The sequence below is a fragment of the Melanostigma gelatinosum genome (genome assembly GCF_949748355.1).
Source record: "Melanostigma gelatinosum genome assembly, chromosome: 9".
NCBI classification, from domain to species: Eukaryota; Metazoa; Chordata; class Actinopteri; order Perciformes; family Zoarcidae; genus Melanostigma; species Melanostigma gelatinosum.
Genome location: NC_136642.1, coordinates 11,272,997 through 11,293,670, shown reverse-complemented (window position 1 = coordinate 11,293,670; position 20,674 = coordinate 11,272,997). Strand labels below are relative to the sequence as shown.

The 20,674-nt window shown below is 45.6% G+C and overlaps 2 protein-coding genes across 9 annotated transcripts; one reads left to right on the top strand and one right to left on the bottom strand.

Annotated features, from left to right (window-relative positions):
* Positions 1-557: 557 nt before the first annotated feature.
* On the bottom strand, positions 558-13,343 carry LOC306782554 (uncharacterized protein). 6 transcript variants are annotated; one of them, XM_079275969.1, is made up of 14 exons: positions 13,258-13,343; positions 9,670-10,543; positions 4,795-8,854; positions 3,096-3,420; positions 2,741-2,914; positions 2,552-2,658; positions 2,395-2,468; positions 2,214-2,259; positions 2,078-2,118; positions 1,910-1,977; positions 1,646-1,815; positions 1,043-1,134; positions 783-925; positions 558-697 (listed from the first exon to the last, which is right to left on the bottom strand). In XM_079275969.1, the coding sequence occupies exons 2-13, from the start codon at positions 10,330-10,332 to the stop codon at positions 797-799; spliced, it is 5,949 nt and encodes a 1,982-aa protein (XP_079132095.1). In that variant the 5' UTR covers positions 10,333-10,543; positions 13,258-13,343; the 3' UTR covers positions 558-697; positions 783-796. The 6 variants fall into 6 exon arrangements, 5 of the variants coding, with proteins under 5 accessions (XP_079132095.1, XP_079132096.1, XP_079132098.1 ...); XM_079275970.1 differs by having other exon boundaries at positions 2,552-2,646; XR_013772276.1 differs by lacking the exon at positions 558-697 and having other exon boundaries at positions 897-925; positions 1,633-1,815.
* A 1,904-nt stretch (positions 13,344-15,247) lies between these two features.
* Positions 15,248-20,515, top strand: dap3 (death associated protein 3; the record flags this gene model as incomplete). 3 transcript variants are annotated; one of them, XM_079275008.1, is made up of 13 exons in its annotated part: positions 15,248-15,398; positions 15,618-15,659; positions 16,445-16,552; positions 16,719-16,820; positions 16,946-17,054; positions 17,154-17,246; positions 17,335-17,465; positions 18,017-18,097; positions 18,826-18,990; positions 19,084-19,143; positions 19,234-19,323; positions 20,107-20,224; positions 20,317-20,515. In XM_079275008.1, 12 exons carry the CDS (start codon positions 15,621-15,623, stop codon positions 20,400-20,402), a joined length of 1,182 nt encoding a protein of 393 aa, XP_079131134.1. In that variant the 3' UTR covers positions 20,403-20,515. The 3 variants fall into 3 exon arrangements, with proteins under 3 accessions (XP_079131134.1, XP_079131135.1, XP_079131133.1); XM_079275009.1 differs by having other exon boundaries at positions 15,267-15,300; XM_079275007.1 differs by lacking the exon at positions 15,248-15,398 and having other exon boundaries at positions 15,609-15,659.
* Between the last annotated feature and the right edge of the window lie 159 nt (positions 20,516-20,674).

Here is a 20,674-nt window from a genome sequence, read left to right as displayed (position 1 = left end):
ACTGTCTCAACAGCTTTCAACTGGTTCATTTCTCTTTGTGTCATTTCCCAAAGGTGCAATGTGACTTTGAAAGCTTAATGAGTAAATGAGGGTTCAATTTTGACCTACTTAGGGCCCAGGCTACATTTCTGTATCCCCGGGCAGCTCCTGAGCTTCTCGTCTCTTGGAAACTTCCGAGCTGAAATGCTAAATACCATATATGTCCACTTTCAGACTCGGACTGATGTCTGTCTTTGCTTAAGGTGCCTAAGTAAGAGCAATCAAAGTGTATGTGTGTGTGTGTGTGTGTGTGTGTGTGTGTGCGTGTGTTTATATTGTGTTCACTCAGCATACATACAAACAGTCTTTAGTGTGCTTGCTCATCCAGCACTAGTGCAAATTAATTTCAGCTGGTCTGTTTCTTTTATTTCTTTCATCCGGGACAGTTTGTCTCATCCGTCGCCGCTTGGACAAAAGATGTGTTTCCATGGTTTCATCCTTGGTGTGATGCCCTTCAGAGCGCTAGGTTCACCACACTCATCTGTCAGTGTGTGAGATGTCTTTCTTGCATTTTTCAGCTGCTATAATTATCCATCTCGCTTCTTCTTTTTCTCGCTTGTTCTCCGCGGCACTACTACTGTTAATAGCAGTGTTGTGACATCAGTTGCTGTCCATCTGTCCGGTGGTGGGCCTGGTCCCTTTCTCAGAGTGGTCCCACCTACGTAAAGGCAGGACAATATCAACGAGACAATGCGTATACGTCTCCGAGTCCCTCCTGTTTCTGTATCTGATGCTCTACCTACCTCTTATTGTTAGCTCATGAATGCTGCAGGGTCAAAAGTATATCATTCAGCCGTTTCCTCCTCTGTTCTCTGCTGCAGACCTCTTCTTCCCCTCGTTTTTCTTCCTCTCCCTCCTCCTCTTGTCTGTTCTGGGTTTTGGTGGGCTGTGGTGAACAAGTATGCACAACTAATTGCAAAAGCAGATTTTCATCGTTGTGGAAACATGCATTCTTCAAAGAAAAGACTTGTTTTTTTTCGTAGGTGGGTGGTGTTTCACTCACACAGGGGCTGGCAGTGAGCGAGCTGGAGGTGTCCTGACTCTGATGGTGGGGGTCACTGCTGATAACCGTCACCTCCACCCCCACTTGCTGATCTGAGGGTCAGAGTTCAAACAGTATTCTGTATGTTAGTGAAGGCGTTGTAGGAGGGAATGACAACAGCGCATAATTCATTTTACAGATATATCTGTAATTATGCGTGTGTCCTTATTTCCCCTTGATTCCTATCAGTCAGGGAATCTTTGATGGTAACGATGTGGTTTCACTGCTAATGGGGAAAGTTGATGTCTGCTGGGTTCTTGGACACCAGCGCTGGATGACAGAAATGGGGAAACATTTCTGCAGGCTGAGATTCTGTGGTTGGAAAACCACTTAGTTTGTGCTGCTGAGTATGATATGGAAAGACAGGCCAAATATGAGGACGACGGGCTGTAAGCAGAGCACACGCACACACATGCACACATTAAGTAAAAGACAGAACACGGGACATAAGAAGAAATCTATACAGATGTTGAAATGAAAATGTATAGAGTTCAACCACATACACGTATGCATACACAAACACCTACAGGAACAAAAACTAACACACACACTTGCTTCATGGACCTGACTTGATGTGGCTGTCGTCTTCAGTGGCTCCATCACAGGACAGGCGTCGTGAGTTCTGCTCCTCTCCCTCTGCGTCTCTCTCCCTCTCTGTCCTCAGTCGGATCTGTCTGTCTCTCACGAGCTCCCAGTTCCTCACAAGGAACACGTGGTGTTTCACCACAAAGCTCCTGGCCCGGCACACAAGGAAGACACATTAGCTCACTGACATGAATTCAGTAATAGTTTACTGTGTCTATGTTAATCGCGGCGTTCTTTCCGTACCGCTCACTGCTGGTCAAAGGCTCCATGTCGAGGTGCGGAAACAAGCTGGTAATGTCGCTAGAGCTCTCCTGTAAAATTAAAATAAAATGGAGGGACGCTTGTAAGTTTAACACTTATTAAATCTGCGTTCTTCACTGGAGTGAACAACCCCAAGCCACATGAACTCACCGATGTCCGATGAGAGGATACAAGCCTTTCCTTCAGCCGGCCTGAGTGAGAGATACAGAGTAAGACACTGTATGAGAGCCTTGATTTGACCCATCTACTGAACTTGAAGACAACACATTGATTACTGGCAACTCACAGTAATGCCGCTTCCTCTTCAGGGGGACAGTAGGCTGCTTTTGAAGCTGTGACAACACAACATCAGAATTACACGCACATTCATGACACTCCACAAATCCCCTTGTAACACTCTTATCTTCAATGATGCTTCAGGTTGCCCGTCTAACTTCCTGATTCTGAGTTGTGGGGCTCCACTGTACCTGATTGTTCTGCCACAGGCACATAACATCATAAGGTAACTGGAAATGAATCTTCTTCAGCCTAAGGTACTTCCCTGGAGGACACAAAGACAATTAGGATGAACAATCGCAGCTACAACAAACTACAGCAGCTTTTGGAATTTTATTAAATACTTACCAACATTTATGGGAGCAGGTAAAAGGCTGTATTCATGCTCCCCCGGTGAGTAATCCATACTCTCTTTGCACAACTGCCGGGCTTGGGAGGGCGGGCTAGGAAAGAGACTTAAAAACATTAAAAACATAAACAAACAAAAAAGATTGAAAAAATGTTGTAATCGTTTGTTTATGAATTCTGTCAACTTACTCTGTAGTTTTGTAATCATCAGAGTAAAGACCCGCCCTCAGAAACTTCTTCCTGGGAGGCCCATCTGCTTTCTCCTCTCTTTGGATGGTTACTGGTTGAGAGGGAGCCTGGTCGACATCTAATGGGCTAAAACATTCAGGGGGGGTGTCACACTCGGGTTTATCCTCAGCGACACTAAAAGGAAAGCATGAAGAGAGAGATAGAATGATAGAGAGGAAAAAGAGAAAGAGAGAAAAGGCACTGGTTTAGCACACAGTGCTGAAAACAGTGGGTTAATAAAGCAATAGTGAGTGGTTGTATTGAATTTTCAAGTCAACCAGCTCAGGTACTTTATAATACAGTGGTGAGTGTTTACCTCTGATGACAAGGAGAGTCACCATGTTTTCTTTTCCGTCCCCTTTTCTTCCTGGCCTGCAGCTCCAACTCTGTCACCTGCTGCACTGTGTCGCCTCCTCCATCTCTCTCTGGCCCTCCCACTTCTCTCCAATCTCTGTTGTGTCCTGGCAAGAGGTCGGGTGATGACGTGGAGGGAGCTGCAGATGAGTGCATGGGGGAGGACACAGTGGAGGGCAGTGGATGCTTTCTGGGCCGCCCTGGCCTTCTTTTCCCCTCTCCTGCCACACTGTCTGGCGTTGGCACGGTTTTCTGCTGCCCCCGGCTTCTTGAATCACCTTGTAAACCTGCAGTCATTGAAATGGAAAGAGGCAAGGAGGGGTGTAAGTGGCAGAGAGGAAATGAGACAGATGTGGATCAGCGATTGAGCCAGCAGGAGGTGTGATGTGAGCCCAGTCTGGGCTGAGTCATGCGGATGGGACACAGATTATGTGAGTCACAACATTTCCTCTGACCACCTCTGATCACTTCTGGGAAATGCATTAAGAGGTGATTTATGTACGCACATTCACAGCAAAAAAAGACAAGAAAGCCCACTGTGCAGAATGCATACTTTATGGTGTGAACATGCACACGTATGCACTCTTCCACACAAATAGTTTTTGCATGATCGGTTAATGTGGAACACAATCTCAAAAGGCTGAGCAGACAGAGAACAAATGTGGATGAGCGTGCCCTTACTGGCGTGCTGAACTTAAAAACGTGTGTTTAGTTAATTGATGAATCAATGTCAAATGTATTACACTTATTTAAAAAATGTTCCCCTCACAAGTTATTTTTGCCCCCACTCTGACCTCCATGCTATTCCTTCATTAATCTCTCCTGAGGTCATGTATCTTTTTGATCCATTTTCCACAGTCCCTCACAGACTGACCACGCTTTCCTTTTTCCAAGTCAGTTGGCCAGCAGTGACGGGTAGGCCAGGCTTTAAATAGCCAATCTGGTGGTTAACTAATGACAGTGTTCACTGGGTAGCCCTGGGCTGCAACAGCGTGTGGTTCGCTGCAGGCCGGGAAGATTTCAAAGATTTTCAGGAAGATTCCCATAAAGATGCTGCCCTCCTGCTACAACACTTTTTAAAAACTCCAACAGAGTGGTTGCTGAGTGGTAACATGTATGTGTGTGTGTGTGTGGGGGGGGGGGGGGGGGGCTAGGCACATATCCTGCACAGCAGCGTGAGTCTGAAATTGGCTATAAAAAGAACGGAGTCTGATTTCTACTCAAACACCCTCCAGGCTTTGATGTGTGGCTCAACAACACCTGAGAGAAAAAGCAATGCTGTCACTATAGTGGGCAAACTATTGGTGCCAAAATCTCATCTCCACATTCTGCAAATAAAGAAATCTGTCATAACCGCGGAAGTGTAAAGAGCCTCTTGGCTTACAACCTATTCACACAGCTAGCTGTCATGATTTGGGTGCTGTTGGTGTATTTCATTGGTAAGCACAGTTGATGTTAGATTCACACAACACATCGAGCATGTTAACAACGGAGATTTTTTGTTGCATTTATCAGCACAGACAGCCAGAGAAATACTAACATTGCAGTGTTTGCACCAACTTTAGCGCTAATGCTAACATGACCTCACAGCCATCACACAGAAGCACAGTCATGTCTGTTCAGTCACAGATGTATTGATCAAACCATTCATGCATCCTTACCTGCTTCTCTCCTCTCAGTCCATGCTGGCTCATCTTTCCTCCATGACCTGTCCCCACTTCCTGGATTCCTACCGGCCAATCCGATCCTCAGTCCCCTCCCCCCTGTTGCCAACGCAGCTGATGTGAACAGGTTGGTGTGTGTTGGGGACGGTGACGTCCTGTACAGGTGTGACTCGTCCTCCCCGTCTTCGTCCTCTCCGTCTGATGCGATCAGTCTGCCTGTATGTTGCTCTCCAGTGAAGCCTCTCCAGCTGGGAGTTGTATTTCCAAACCCTGTCCCTCCAAGGCCCCCAGATTTTGTCCAGCTCTGGCCCAGACCGCCCCAGCTTCCTCCAAATGAAGACAGGTGAGAGGAACCCAGCCCCAGTGAGGTGAGAGATGTGTGTTTGAACCTCTCTGCTGAGGATGATGTGGCAGCAGCAGCGGACCCCATTCCTCTTGCCCCTTTCCTTCCTCCTTCACTTTGCCCCAAAATGAACCCTGACCGTGGCTTTGAACTAGCCAAACCCTCTCTCTCCATTCCATCTTCCTCCTCTTCCTCGTGTAACTCCTCCTCCTCATCCATGTCTCGTTCGCAGTGCCGGTGTTTATGTTTGTGTTTGTGTTCGCTCCTCCCACAGCCACAGGAGAGGCTGGATGTGAACCCTGAGCTGAGGTGTGGGGCTCCTCCACTGCCTCCTATATCTCCCTCAACCTCTCCTCCTAAAGCTCCCTCCCTCAGCAACCTGCTCCTCCGCCTGTGGAATCTGGCGGGGTTGAGGAGGAAGTGGGCATGATGGGACTGATGGGGGGCGTACTGGTGTGGTGAGGGAAGCTGGTAGGAGCTGGGGAGGTGGTGGTAAAGTGTCGTGGCTGGGGGATAGCCGCTGTAAAAGCCCATATTTTCAATGCTCTCCTGAAATTTCGACGAGCAACCACATTGCCTGCTGTCTGGCTTCCTGCTGCAATGCACAGGCTGGCAAGGGTAGAAAGGCTGGGGAGAGAAGGAGGGATTAGCAGAGTAAGATGAAGGGTGAGGAGAGTAGAAGCCATTCAGATTGATCCTGAAGATGTTGGAGCGGAGAGAATGGGAGGAGGAGTGATGACGCCTTCCCCCAGCAGCATTCCTACTCGCATCAAAGCCCTGTCCCAGTCCTGTCCTCGCCCAACTTCGCCGTCCGATGTGGACCTCGCTGAACTGACCGATCACATCTTCTAGCTCGGCCAGAAACTCTGGATCCTGCATGTGCAGCTGCTGGTGCTTCTTCTTATGTTTATTTTTCTGTCTCTTCAGTGCATTGTGTCCAAGGCATGGGTAATAGTCCAAATGATTGCACTTGTTGTGTCCTGGGCAGGAGCACGGGCACAAGCAAGTACAGGAAGAGGAACAGTCGTAATCCCTTCGCCTGTGCCTGTGTCTGTCTCTGTGCCGCTCCACAGTAGTTAAGTTGGTGATGGGGTTTGTGTGTCTCGGCATTAGCGAGAGGGGTGAAGAGACAGGAGAGGGACGGTCGACAAGAGAGGAAGGGTGCCTTTGACCCCCCAGAATCACTCCTGACCCCTGACCTAACCTGAAAATGCCTCTAAGCCCCCTCATCTCCGCTCGCTCAGAAACACTGTTGTTATCCGTTCCAATCCCACTATCGCTAGGCAGCGTGTCCTCGCTGTGTGACTCACTCCTGGGGGAGGGGGTGGCCTCTTTCAGGTGGCCAGGAGAGCCTGGTGTGTGATGCAGTGGAGGGGTGGGACAGGAGAGCTTACATGAAGACTGGTGAAAAGGGAAATGATGCCTTCCCTGACATGGACAACTCTTCTTCACAAAGGGAGAGAGGGATGAGGAGGAGGGAGGACGGGGGGAGGTACAGGAGGATGATGGGGAAGGGAGGAAGAAAGGGTGAGGAAAAAGTAGGGAAGATGTTGGTTCTGTGAGGCTGCCTTCACTATAAGGGCTCTGGGCCCCACTGGAGTGGGTGAGAGATGGAGAAGGAAATGGGTGAGAGGGAGGATGCTGGGGTTGGTTAGATGAGAAGAGAGATGTTTCAGAGGGATTGTTAAACAGGGACGACTGTGTGGTGTTCTGGGAGTTGGTGTTAGCGGTTTGGGCTTTAGGCTTGCGTCCTCGTCTCTTGCCCATGTAGATGGTCCCTCTCTTGCTCACATTGATCTGAGGGCCCAACTTGCTCCCAAAGGAGGAGGACAAGGCTGAGAGTGTGTGTACTGTTGTAGCCTCTATTGATTTACTCATTCTCAGAGAGGTCTCGCCATCTGCTGCCTGGCCTCCCCTTCCCTCCTTTCCCACATACCCAGACAGCATTACCTTGTGAAGTCTCCTCTTCTTTCTTTTCTTCATCTCATTAATCAGCCTCCTGATCTTTAGCTGCCTGTTCCCCTTGTCAGCAGTGTGAAAATCTTTACTCCTGTCAGTGCGATTCAGTGCATCGCGACTGTGGTCCTCGGGGAGGGGTCGCTTAGGAGGACGGCCACGCTTCTTGGGGCTGGATTTAGACTGAGCGGCGCACTGCAGTTTTGGACTTGGCTCCAGCACAGGGGCTTTTTGAACTCTGTCACACACCATAAGAGGCACCTCCGTTGGGATAGCGTTTGGTGAAAGTCTCGTGAGAGGTTCATCTGAACTAGAGCTGTGGGATTTTGGCCGGCCCCTTTTTCGGGCAGGGGTTATGGGGCATCTGGAAGCAGGGGCACTAGGGTCTGATGTGGGATGACTCTGCTTTGGGGATGGAGGTTTGGTTGCAGAAGAGAGAGGGGAGGAGCTGCTGTTTAAGGAGCTAGAGTGAGCTGTGTGTGACTCATCAGTCTGATGAATAGTGGCCTTGGCAGGAAGGGACATCTTGGGGTTCTGGGGGAAATTTAGTAAAGGATTATGTTGGGAATCTGAAGGGGCTTCCTGATTTTCCACCCTCTGAGCCCGGTGCACCAGCTTGGTCCAGCTGGGCCGCCTGGCTTTACGTTTCTTAAGCGGACGGCTGTCCTGCTCTTGGGGGAGGAAAGGGGGAGAAACAGGGGCACGGGCAGAGGGAGTTGGCAGAGAGGGAGGAGCAGAAGAAGAGGGGTGACTTGGAGGCACAGTTGAATGTCTTGAGATATCTTGTTCTTTTGATTTGCTGGTGTCACCTGTTGCCGTTGCTGGCTCAGCTTGTTTAACTGGCTTGCAACTGTCATCCATCTTGTCTATCTCATCTGGTCTGTCTGGGTTCACAACTTTACAGGTTTTATCTAGTTTACTAGTATCAACTGTTTCGCCAAATGTATTATCCTCTGGTCTTTGTCTGTCTGGGCTAAGCTTGTCCCTCTTTTTCTCTGCCTTTCCTCTTTCAGTCTTTAACTCATCCCTCCACGTATTATCAGTCCTATGTCCTTCCTCTTTTTCTTTGCCATGCCTTGATTTCCCATCTTTCCCTTTCCCCTTTTTCTTCTTCTTCTTGCCTTCCTCCTTTCTGGTCTGACTCTTTGGTCTTTCAGTCTCCAATCTATCTCTCTTTGATTTTTTATCTTTCCGCTTGTCTTTCTTTGCTTTCCTCTCTTTGTCTCTCTTTTTCTCTAGCGGGGCCTGTATAGCAGGATCCTGATCTTGGGGTTGGGTAGGGGAGAGAACCACAGTGGGGGAGGACTGTGGTTTAGGGGTGACTGAAGAAGAGGAAGGAGAGTCTGGTCTACTCTTATTGGACAGGCTGAGTTCTTTATGGGAGGTGGTGAAGGCTGGAAGTCTTGCAGAGGAGTCCATGGAGGAAGCAGAGGAGGAACTGCTGTGTTTTCCAACTTTGCTTTTCTGCGAGATGGAAGTGCCAAGGATGTCGACAGAGCCTTTCCCATTAGATAATCCCTTCTGTTTTGCTGTCTGAACCAAACCATTATGTTTTTTGGAGGTCTTCCCTTCATTCCTGGTTTCCGATGAAGATGGGGCTTGGATGCATGCGGTGGAAGGAGTAATTGAAGCTGCCTGGTCAGTTGTAGGCGAGCAGGGTTTGTGTCCTGCAGAGACACTGGGAAGCTTCTCTTTCTTCACTTTCTCAGATGAGCCATTTGAATTCACCTCTGTCTTATCGGCCAGTTTGATAGGAACCTGGGGAGTGCAAACACGGAATCTCTGTCATCGACAACAATGGCTGTGACATCCACTAGTTTGTAAGGACAAGAGGGAAGGACAATGGGGAAGAGACAACAACTGAAATGCTTTTGTTTTTGCCTGCCCATTAAACGAGAGAGTGAGGACAAAATGACTCAATCAGGCAGAGAAAAGAGGGCAAACTGAAGAGATGGAGACAGTGAGGTGATGGAAACAGGAATGGGGCTGACACAGAAAGGAGAAATACAAAGGCAGAGAAACAGAGAGGAAGGGAGTGGGACAGGGACTGAAGGGGAGAGAAAGATAAATTAGAGCAGGTAGAGAAAAGAGGGGATGTAAAAATAGAAGGGAGGGACAGATATAGAGAGCCATGCAGAGACAGAAAGAGAGAGAGAAAGCTGTGCTATTGGTAGCTATAAATTGCCACTAATACAGATGAGAAGGCCTGACATTTCGTACTTGTCCTGTCATTTTGGTATGCTGCAGCTTGAGTGGCGTTTTTGCAGCTAAAGCAATAAGCGTCCCCTTGGGGCATTGTCATAGGGACTGATGGACCAATGTCTGCAATAGCTCCAAGTGGTTGCCGTGCTGTTGTCCTATTTATAGGTCGGTTTATTTAAATGGGCTGCTTAGGTTTCAGGATTGAAACAATAGCCAATTTGACCTCATTACAGATCAGCACAAAGCTGCGCGATTTTGCACCATGTAAGCATGTTTGTGTGTGTGTGTGTGTGTGTGTGTGTGTGTGTGTGTGTGTGTGTGTGTGTGTGTGTGTGTGTGTGTGTGTGTGTGTAGCCTTGTCCTTAACTTACCTGTTTGGCAGACTTGGTCCCTTGGCTGGGTATGGCAGTGACTGACGCTGTCGTGGAAGCTGTTGATGATGATGACAGTGGCTGCGATGATGATGATGATGATGATGATGATGATGATGACGATGATGCAAGTGGTGGTGAGGCGGCAGATGCAGTTTGTTTGGATGTGGTCTGGACAGAATCCAAGCCTGAACGTTGATCTCTGGTTGGCTCGTCTGGAGTGGAGCTGGTTTTGTTCTGCGGTCCTCCTTCTCCGTTCCCCCTTAGTAGTCCGCCCCTGGCTTGTCTCTGATAGGTCCTGACGGTGGGCTTGCAGACGTAGCTCTCCAAGATCTTGGGCGGTTTCTTGGTGCGTTTGGCCTGGAGTCCAATCCGGAGACGTACATTCCCCTCAGGGCAGCTGGTCTCTCTGCCAGAGATCTGAAGCTGTTGCTGCCCTGCGCTTCCACAGCGTCCCTCGATGAGCAACTCCAGCACTGCCCCCTTGTCTCCTTCTCTCTTTTTCAATGCTCCTCTTTTCTCCTCCTTCTTTTCCCCTACATCTCCTTTCTCCCCCTCACCCCTCTTCTTTTTCTCTGCCACTTCAGAGTCTTCAGATGCAGAGGTGGGGTCCAGAGTGGAGTTTGTGGTTGTAGGGGTCCCCCCCTTCACTCTCTGGTCCATCAGAGAAGTCAGGGGAGAGAGGCAGGATGCTGTGGAGCTTCCAGTATAACACTATTAAATTACCCCAGTGGGGTTGTTGGGATCAAGAGCAAAGAGCAGAATGTAGGTGTAGGTCAGGAGATTTCCAAAAGAATATCCTGTAATAGTCCAAGTACAGTTGCTCTCCGTCATCCAGCAAAGGAAGGGGTCTCTCTTGTCCTTTAGGCTTGAACTGAGGTGGAGTAAATTTGAGACAGAGAAAGAGGGAGAGAAACGACAGACAGACACAGACAGAAAGATAGTGAGGCCAGTGATTAGTCATTTCAGTGAGCTCAGATGCTGAGAAGCAGCAGTCCAGGAATTGAGGGGAAAGTCCCGTTCCTGCAGGCAGCTGTAGAGAGATGCTAAAGTCTGTGTCCACAGAGATGATCTCATCATACAGAAACTACAAATCTCATCCCCCTGGGGGCCAATCAGCGCCACCGATTCCCAGAATGTCGGCACTAACTGGAAGAAAGACCCACTCACATTCCTCAAAAACAGCTCAGCAGGTTTTCTCAAACAATCTGTAAATATAACAGCAGCTCTGAAAGACAGCAAACACTCTCTCAACATCTCCACTTTTACTGATGTTCTAAGCCTAACTCTGCCTCCTCTTCCCAAATCAATATATCAATCAATCAGCTCCTGACTAATTCAAACACTTGATCCAGCCTCCTCCCCTCCTCCCCCCACTGTCTTTGCGCCTTCTGTTCTCAGCTACTCCCACAAGCACTTCTCCTCCCACCCTTCCCTCTAGTGTACTTTCTTTTCTCTCCGAAACTCCGCTTTTCATGTTTGGCAGAAAGCTTTTGCATGCATTCTCTATTAGTCCCATCCTCTCCCTCTCTTTCTCTCTCTCTCTCTCTCTCTCTCTCTCTCTCTCTCTCTCTCTCTGTAGACCACACAGTAAAATGGTCAACTCATACACTGTACCCATGTTAATCAGAACCATATTTCCTCCTCCACTTCGTTCTTTTCCTCCTCTCCTACCTAAATCCTTCCATTCACGGTCCGACCATTCCCCTCCTCCCCTTTTCAGTCGTGGTAACACAAATCCGTAGGAAAGGGTAAAACTTATTTTTGGAAAGGAGTGCAAATTCCTCCTCCTCCCATTGCTTCCTCGAAGTCAAGTAAGCTTTTCATTGACCCCATTGTAAATTGACTTTTAATGTGACATTACAGCAAGTAACACACCCTAAAATAACATTCTCCCCACCAGAAAAAACGTTCACTCTCGCTCACACGGTGTTCAGCCGATTTTTTAACATATCGAAGGGAAGCACCATCTTCTGTCATGCTTCCTTCATTATACTCTCTCATTAAGGGAGACGCTCATCCATTTTCTATTAAAACACACCCAGCCAACCATTTTTGCAGCTCTCTCCTGAGAGCCTCTTATGAAATAGCTCATTTGTCTCATAACGCACTGAACTGCCCCGCTTAAACTTACAAGAGCATATCAGACAATGTTTTCATTTAAGAGCTCAGTGGGCTATCTCTCCTGACTCTTGGTCCCTCCACACCCAAACCCTTTCCTCGAATCATACGGAGCTCAAATCAACATCTGTTCCAGTAACTGCTGTTATGTAACAGTTTTGGAAAGCATTTCCGATGCCAAACCTCCTTACAATCGAATGAAATGAGCACAGAGATGGACAGTGGTCCTCTGCCGCTTTCATCATGACCTCTAGGCCAGAGGCCTGACCGCATAAAGAAGAGGATACGGGCATGAGGAGGAGCTTGATATGGGTTGCAATCCTGTTTTGCAAAGTGGCTAGAAGAGAATAAGAGTGGCAGGTTTTCAAACTTAAAAGGGCAAGCCCATTCGACATCAGTCAAAGTGCATACTAATAGCTTTTTATACTCCCGAGCTATACCTCTCAAACATAACTCAAAATTATTCCAACATTAGAGCAGAAGCTATTTCCAGTGACAGGATGATGGGTGGACTTGACACTGCAGTCAGTGTGGGTTCCTCGGCAGCGCTGAGGCGACGATTAAATCATGATAATGGCCCACCCCACCATATTTACAGCCATAATCACCATCCCATGACGGTGTTATCATCAATAACTACAACACCATTATCCTCTGCCTGACAACAGTACAGAAGTCCTGCTGTGATGGCATCTTAAAATACTGAACCGTGAAGCCTCACTCCACTCCACATACACATGGAAGTTTCTCACGTGAGTCCCCCCCCCCCCCTCCTCACACACACACACACACTTTCTTCTAGTTCGTGTATTATAAGTGTGCTGGTCGTAGGCCTACATTGTGTACCATGCAGGTCGCAGCTGCGTATGTTGTCTGATGTTGCTACTGTAGATACAGTATGGGCAGTGGGGGTGTTACCGCACTGGAGCAACCTATCCCCGGTTTACTGAGGACGTCCACAGGGGCTTCCTTCTCCAGAATGACTTTGCGCACCTCTGAAAAACACTCTCCGCCTGATGCTGTCGCACTTAAAAATGATACACACATGCACGTGTTGTTGTTGTCGTCACTCTTATGTCCGTAATACGATATGAAACACAAATTTAAGCGTCCAAAAACATACACAAATTGAAACTCAACGTGGAAGTGGGGTTGCTACGTAGCGTCCTAATGTGCTTGCTGTAGTGTTTGTGATGTGGATTAGTCCCCGAGCCACCTTTTTCCCCCTCTTCTATCTATCCTCTGCCAGCCCTGCTGGTGTCAGCAACATTGAAATAAGAAATATCACCGCGCACGGAGAACAGAGGGAGAAACATACTCAGCAACAAGGGATATAATTAGCGCACCGCGGATGCACAACATTATCGATAACCCTACAGTGCTGTGGGCTCGCTGGTGATGACAGGCCTGCACACATTAATACAGACTGCCATGAAAATCTGTGATACGGCTACGTAGGCTACTTACCCGAGAGCGCGTCCCGGAGCCAACTGCGTTTAGGCATGAGGTTAAGGTGTTGCTGTCCTGCTTTCCCCTCCACACCAACAGCAATCCGGAGCTTTTTGGTGCATTAGATGTTGCTTTGATTACATAACTGAAGCCAGCGGAGGTTAAAACACCTCCTTAAACCGAGTTTCAGTCTCATCGGAGCGCAGAGCGTACTGTGCAACAACATTGGCGCGGGTGTTTTCATTTTCATACAGTCGACAGATCTTCGTCGGCGCGTCTCCGCAGCTAGGTGGCGGACTGGTTACACTGGATCTGATTTCTGCCCACTTCTCTCGGGGAAAGTTACATCGCTCCCCGCCAGTAATAATGGATCAGATTGTGCTCACACGAGCTGTTAACGTGTCAGTATGACGGGGGACGAAGGGCTGCAGCACCTCGTGTGTGTGCGGGGTTACGGGCGGTGACAGCGCAGAGGGGTTGGTGGATGTGCGGGAATGCAATTGCGTGGCCATTTTCGTGTGGCCAGAGGAGGGGATAAAACGGCGAATAGAGCACAGGATCTCAATACGGTTCATAATAGGCGATTGGGGAGGGCTATTTAGACGTTTAATAAAATGGCGACGACTTGTCGAAAGTAGGCTGGTGTTAAGAATTAAGGGAGCAGCTCAAAAGTTGTGTCACTGGAGTGTAACGGGATTCAGTTTACTGTAGTAGGAGAGGAGAGAGAGAGGCACTTATTAAAAAGTTCATATGTGAGAGCTGTTTATCATCTCTGAAACATATTGATCCATACAAGCAATGTTTTCCTCCACTCAGTGGAATAACACAAAATAACAGCTACAACAAAACATATTTCTACTACAGATTTTACGTAATTTTTTTGTATGAACATAAAATAATGTAATCTAGAATTGCATTAACATTAATAATAACGATGATTGTAAAAATCATTGTATGAAAATTACATTATTATTACTGTTTATTATTCGTTGTTACAATACTACATAGTACTAAAGTAGTAGTAGCAAATAACACTTGTTGGTTTGTTGTTTATAAGCCAGATGACAAGCATGAGCTTTTGGGCCCATATTGGCCCCTTGTTCCTCCTGCAGTCAATGCAACGACAGACAGAATTTCACCTGTACCCAGTAAACAACCACCATTTTAAGAGGGATTGCTGTATGTATAATAGTTTTGGGTAGTTACAATGAAAAACACAGTTTTATTTAAGAATATGTACATAAGGACAATATCACAATAACGTTTTTTAAAACTAGGGTCTTTCAACAAGACAGAGCTTCGGGATAAGGTAATGATGCAAAATTGGAGAGCAAATTAGAAATGCATTCAATTACGTGGAGTGGAAATGAGTTTGACACCCCTGCCTCTGGTGAAAGAGATGAACATTTTTGATAGTTGAATGGTTTCTGTAGCTTAAAAAATGAAGGAGAAGAAGAGGTGCGACGGAAGAAATAGAAGTTGAATAAAGATTCGAAGAACAACAGTTGGAATGCTTAACAGAATTCCAACAATAAGCAAATCGAGGCTTAAGAAAATAAAAGAATAAGGAGTTAAGGCAGGTAAAAGCTGGATGGAAAACATTTGTTTTTCATCATGCATTCACACTTTGTAAAAGGGACTTGTGACTTTTATTTTAATCTCCCTAGAGTGACTACAGATATTGGTTCAAGGATATTATAAAGTTAAAAATACTGGAGGCCTATTTGGTTCAAAAGACAAACGTTGCCAACAGCTCTTATAAATCCTATCAAGAGAGTTGTGTTTAGTGCTTAAAAAGAGCACTGTCCTTCTCCAAACAGTTAATTATGTATTGGACTCCTCCGCTGTGTGTTTACAGCTATCATAACTCTTACAGCATTCATTATTATTGCAGGTAAAATGTGTCAAAGTCTGACAAACTCCATTTTCTTCAGTTGTTGTCGCCTGGCCCGCGCCTTCTCATTGGCTAGAAAGATTTGCGATGGTTCAACGTCACTTCCGGCTCTGAGGTGCATGGTGGCGGTCTCCATGAGAGATCTGGCACATTGACTTCGCCTGGAGGTGTGCAGTTTACCCTCTCCTTAATCCACTTCGGGGAAAGTTTACCAATAGATGACCTTAACCGAAATCGTCGTAACTGAATCTGAACTGAATCGCAGGTAAACAGCTTTCTGCGCTAAAATAACGTTCGCTAACATTGCTAATGTTGCCTGTAAGTGACATGCCGGCTGGGGACCACAGCTAACTGTCAGCTAACGTTAACGTTAAGTGTTTACGCAAGGTTAAAGGACATTGCTGGGTTTTTACATACTATTGCTTCAGTGGCACTTGCGACCCCTGAAATATAACTTAAACTCGTTTCGTCCTCTATGTTTCAGATCATGGCGCTCCACAGACTGTCCTTCAGACTACGGCAAACGGTAAGGTCCATTTAAACAGTAGGTTTGAGTACTTTTGGAGAAGCTGCAGACACATAACCTGCACAGTCTATGAAGAATAATCAATTAAAAAAAATATTTTGGATATCTCTGTTGATAAAGCTAGGATGCAGGAAGAAAACTGGAGCAAAACACCTGTATTGTTTTTTTTGAAGCGTGTGCATTACATGTTCCCAAAATGTACAGTATGTAGTGATTGACAGTCGGTCAATTTACATGCCAACCAATACCAAGTAGCTTTAGGAATGTAACACTTAAAAAATATATATATTTATACATTTATATTGTTTTAAAAATGTTCAAAAGGAATATCAAGCAAAGTAAATTGTTGTTAAAATCGAGAGCTGTATATCTCACTAAGAATGGTTAATTAATAAAAACAGAGCTTAGATGTATCTGTGCTCAGTTAGGATTCAGCATCCAACCTTAGGTTGTAGACACTGGATGCTTCCAGTCAGTCCCAGAGGAGGACAGAAAGCATTACCTGTATGATCTTCATTTTATCACAATATTCGAGTAAATCCTTTCATGTAATAAATGCCCTCTAGATATCCAAGTCATGATTACAGTACAAGTTTACGTACAAGCTGTTTTAACTGGGCTCAGTTTTTGTTGAAGGCTTTCTATCGGTGTATTAATGTGTTGTACTGTACATTGATTTATTAGGTTTATATCTGTTTTAATGTGTATCATTACAGTACCATGTGTTCTGTTTCGATCGTTGTTCTGGTTTCTCTGAGTATTCATTCTATAATTATTTTTTGCAGGTAACGCATGTAAGGTCCCTTCATACCAGTGGATGTGGGCAGCAGCACGAGGCTGTGGCTGTGGAGCCTGAGCAGTTCTCAGTTTTCAGAACGCAGGAGAATGATCCAGTAAGCAAATCTCACTCAAGCAGTGCAAATGTCTTCATCAAGCTATCAAGCAGGGAAGAACGGAGCACAGCTGCCTAGTTGCTGCAGATTTATATTCATAGCAGCAAGTTGTCTATACATTTGCATGATTTTAGCTGTTGATCTCACGTATTTTGGCTCTTTCCAGGCGTGTCATTCAGAGAAACAAATGGGACAGTATTACACGCTGCCCTCTGCACACATCCGCACTCTGTTCCCTCACGGTCTCCCTCGGCGCTATCAACAACAGGTATGTGCTCATGTGTGTGACAGCATCCGCATTATTTTAAAACGTACTGGCTCATAGATAGTATTTTGTGGCTTGATCTATTGTTTTTGGTTAAATGTACCAATGCTGACAAATGTGTCTTTTAGGCGAAGACGTTTAATGAAGCCTGTATGATGGTGAGGCAGCCGTCTCTAGAAGTCATCTCTTACCTGAAGAAAGCAGACTACAGCAAACCTCCTCTACGATATGTATTCTGTATCCTTTGCAACACGTCCTCACAACCACACACGCAGACAAATATATACTCTTGGTGCTTCTGATAAACGCCGTTGTTAACCTTATCAAGTTGTTCAGATGGCTTGAAGGGCAGTGGGAAGACGATGTCTCTCTGTCACACACTCCACTTCTGCTACACACAGGGATGGTTGGTGCTGCATGTTCCTGATGGTGAGACAAACACAATCACACGAGGGCCTGGCTGCTACCGCTGCACAAAGGGTGACCTACTTCTCTGTTTTTTTTCTTTCTAATACAGCTCACCTCTGGGTGAAGAACTGCAAAGAGCTGCTGCCCTCCTCTTACAACACCTCTCGCTTTGATCAGCCATTACAAGCCACCGAATGGTTACGCAACTTCAGAATCACCAATGAGCGCTTCCTCTCAAAGGTAGAGATCTTTCCTTTTTATAAACATCTGGCATCAGATGATATTTATATCGGCTGCAATTTTACAATATGAACTTGAGTACTTATCATCAAAATAAAGGCTTGTGGAGTATTACATCATTTGTCACATTATTAACAAGCATGTCGGCATTTATAAACCTCGAATGAGCCTTGACAGCATCTTCACAGCGGTTTCGGTCACATGCTGATCTACATAATTAAACTGGTTTATGACACCACCTGCATTTCCCCTTATGCAGCGCTCTTAAAGGCAGCGTTCGTAGCACAGTGTCTTTGCATGACAGAGTAGCTATATAACAGCATGATATGGTTTGAGGTTTATTATTTGAGGGATTTTACATTTGAATGTACTGAGGATGGAGCATGTTGGAGTACTTTCGTGCTCTTTAGCATGGAGAAAGGAGTGTTGAAATATTAATAGATGTAATTTGTGTCATGAGGCAAATGAAAAACATCTGACACCTGGTGCATGAATAGAAATGAGGACCCAGACCATGAACATGGTCAATTACACTGTGGTTTCTCTTCCAGATAAAGACAAAGCAGCGCTATTCATGGACAAAGAGAGAGTTCACTGAGGACGGAAGTCCACTCGGGCAGCTGGTGGATCAGGTGAGTTTTCTCACAGATTATTTATGTGTGTTTATTTGAGATGCGGTTTTATCTCACCCTCCGAGACCTTCTCATCAATTCTTTTCTTTTTGTTACCTGTCCTTTCCTTCATCTACCGATTTCCCCACTGGGGGTCATTAAAGTTTCATCTTTCACCGTGACTGTGCTGCTTAGTGGTGATCAATAGCCAATGAGCACGAGGATGGATCAGCACAATATGTTTGCACCACACTCACTGACAAAGGCGGAAAAGAGCAGGACAGTTATGTTCAGTCGGGGGATTTTTCACCTCTTTCAATTCAATCAATTTGCTCCTTAATAAGAAAAACACGTTTTTCAACACCGCTGGTGTTGCTGTGAGCTTGTTGTGGGCTTTAATTAGATCTGATATTAATAGCTAGCCTTCTGACAGCACATTATGAGACAAACAAAATCAAACCAGTTTCTAACCTCCTGCATCTGTATCCAAAGAAACGGAGCATGAAATTACTGTTCGCTTCGACCATAACTCAGTGGCTCAGATTTTGACCTACAAAGTTGTTTGTTGATACTATATCAAAAGAGTAAAATGCAATAAAAAGATTTTACATTACCCACAATTGGGGTTGTAATGGTATACTCTTCAAGACCTGTAAGCAGACTTTGATGTGTTAAATCGGCGGAGTTGCCATTTAGTCGCTTTAAAGAGATTGTCCTCGGGCATCTGATGGATGTTTCTTCTGCTGTAGGGTATATCTCGCGTGAAGAGCAGCAGTGATGTGGTGGGGGCGGTGATGAAGGAGCTGAGGACGCAAAGCGGGCAACCAGAGTCAGACTTCCGCCTGGCCGTGGCTGTGGATGGTGTCAACGCCCTGTGGGGAAGATCCACCATCAAGAAGGAGGATAAGAGTGCTGTGAGGAAACGCATCAACAAACGTGTCACTTCTCATTTTTTGTCTTCATGCGTCTCTGTCGGCTTACGTGTCTCTCTTTCTTACTGTCATCAGGTAGATCCAGATCAGCTCACTTTGGTTTATAACCTGAAAAAGCTGATGATGAACAGCTGGGTAAGAAGAACGCACTAAAGGAGATGACCACAGATGCATGAGAATATTGCATCTCAGATTTCTTTATGACATTCACTCTTTTTCTCTCAGACTGGAGGCGCCATCATCACCACTCTGTCTCAGACGGGGTCTCTCTACACTTCGAAATCTTCCTACTTGCCTCAAGAGCTGCTGGGAGAGGTCAGAGATCATTTTATTGTACTTAATAATCTGTAGCAATTGTCCTCGAGCTCTGACAGCAGATTAGTCTTTCCTTCTCTTTTCTAACTTCATTCATTAGTCGGGAATTTGCAAACCTGGCCTCCGTACAGGGTCAGGGCAATCCTCAGAACTAGTGCTGAAGACGTTTTTCAGATTTAAATAAAGTGATACCCACAACGGAATGGTTATGATTTGTTGATATTTGTGGCGAGCAGCTCATCTTTTTGTTGCCTGTCGAGCAACAAAACAGCCTGTAAATCCACCAGTGTACAGATTACTTTTGTCAACGGAGCATTCTTGAACAGAAACTTAATCATCATTGAATGTCAATACTGTCCCGATCCCGTCTACCGTTTTATGCCAAAAGCTGTACCTGTTTGCAGTGTGATACCAGTGTTGTTGCAGTGGGCTGAAATATTATTTATAGCGGCCGTATTTTTACATGTCTGCATTTCATAAGCTCAATTGTGGGGTCATAAAACATTGTTGTCTTACCCCTCCAAAAAAAGATGCATTATTATGCATATTTCTCAACTCTGCATTTAAATTAAATAATTATAAATATCTCAATTTGCTTGACTTAGTAACAGGGCCTGTGGTGCATTATATATGATGATATACTTGTCCGTATTTTCTGATTCATGTGTAAATTGGAGATTAATTTAATCTTAAAAGTCTTTAGACGTTCTTTCCTGAACACGGCTTTTAAAGCGATGTTTGATGTCTCGTATGCTGACTTCCTGTCTGTGTTTGGCTCATCAGAGGGGGTTTGACACCATGGACCCGCTCATCCCGGTGTCGGTGCCCAACTACAGCGAGAAGGAGTTTGAGAGCTGTTACCTCTATTTCATGGACCGCCAGTGGCTGCAGCATCCACAGAGTGAGCGGTGATACTGTTATTTCAAAAAATAAAGAAAATGCATTTAAAGTAATGCTTTTTCAGTGACTTTAAATTATTTTTCCTGTCATCAGGTCGAACAGAAGATGGAAAGAAAGAACTCATATTTTTGAGCAACAGAAATCCATCGATGTTGGACAGAATTAGTTCCTTCCTATGAAGTTACTTAACTCACACACACACAAATACCAGTGTCCTAGAAATACATAAATATACAAATGTCCATACCCATAATGTCTGTAAATTATGATGCATGTGTGTAACTTTGATAATAAAATGTTGAATAAAGTAAAAAAAAGAACTTTATTGAATATTCAACATGCAGTCTTTAATTGCAAGTAGTTCTGTCTTGAATCGAATGAATCTCTATGAGAATCTGAAAAGCATTATTTAGTAATGCAAAGGTATTATCTGCCACTTAGTTAATGTCTT

Excerpts from the sequence above, each read along its gene's own strand:
- LOC306782554 (XM_079275969.1), bottom strand. The coding sequence starts at position 10,332 with ATGGACCAGAGAGTGAAGGGGGGGACCCCTACAACCACAAACTCCACT. Across the intron at positions 2,915-3,095 it reads GACTCTCCTTGTCATCAGAG|TGTCGCTGAGGATAAACCCG; the intron begins GTAAACACTCAC and ends CTTTCCTTTTAG. Across the intron at positions 1,135-1,645 it reads CGACAGCCACATCAAGTCAG|ATCAGCAAGTGGGGGTGGAG; the intron begins GTCCATGAAGCA and ends TCTGACCCTCAG.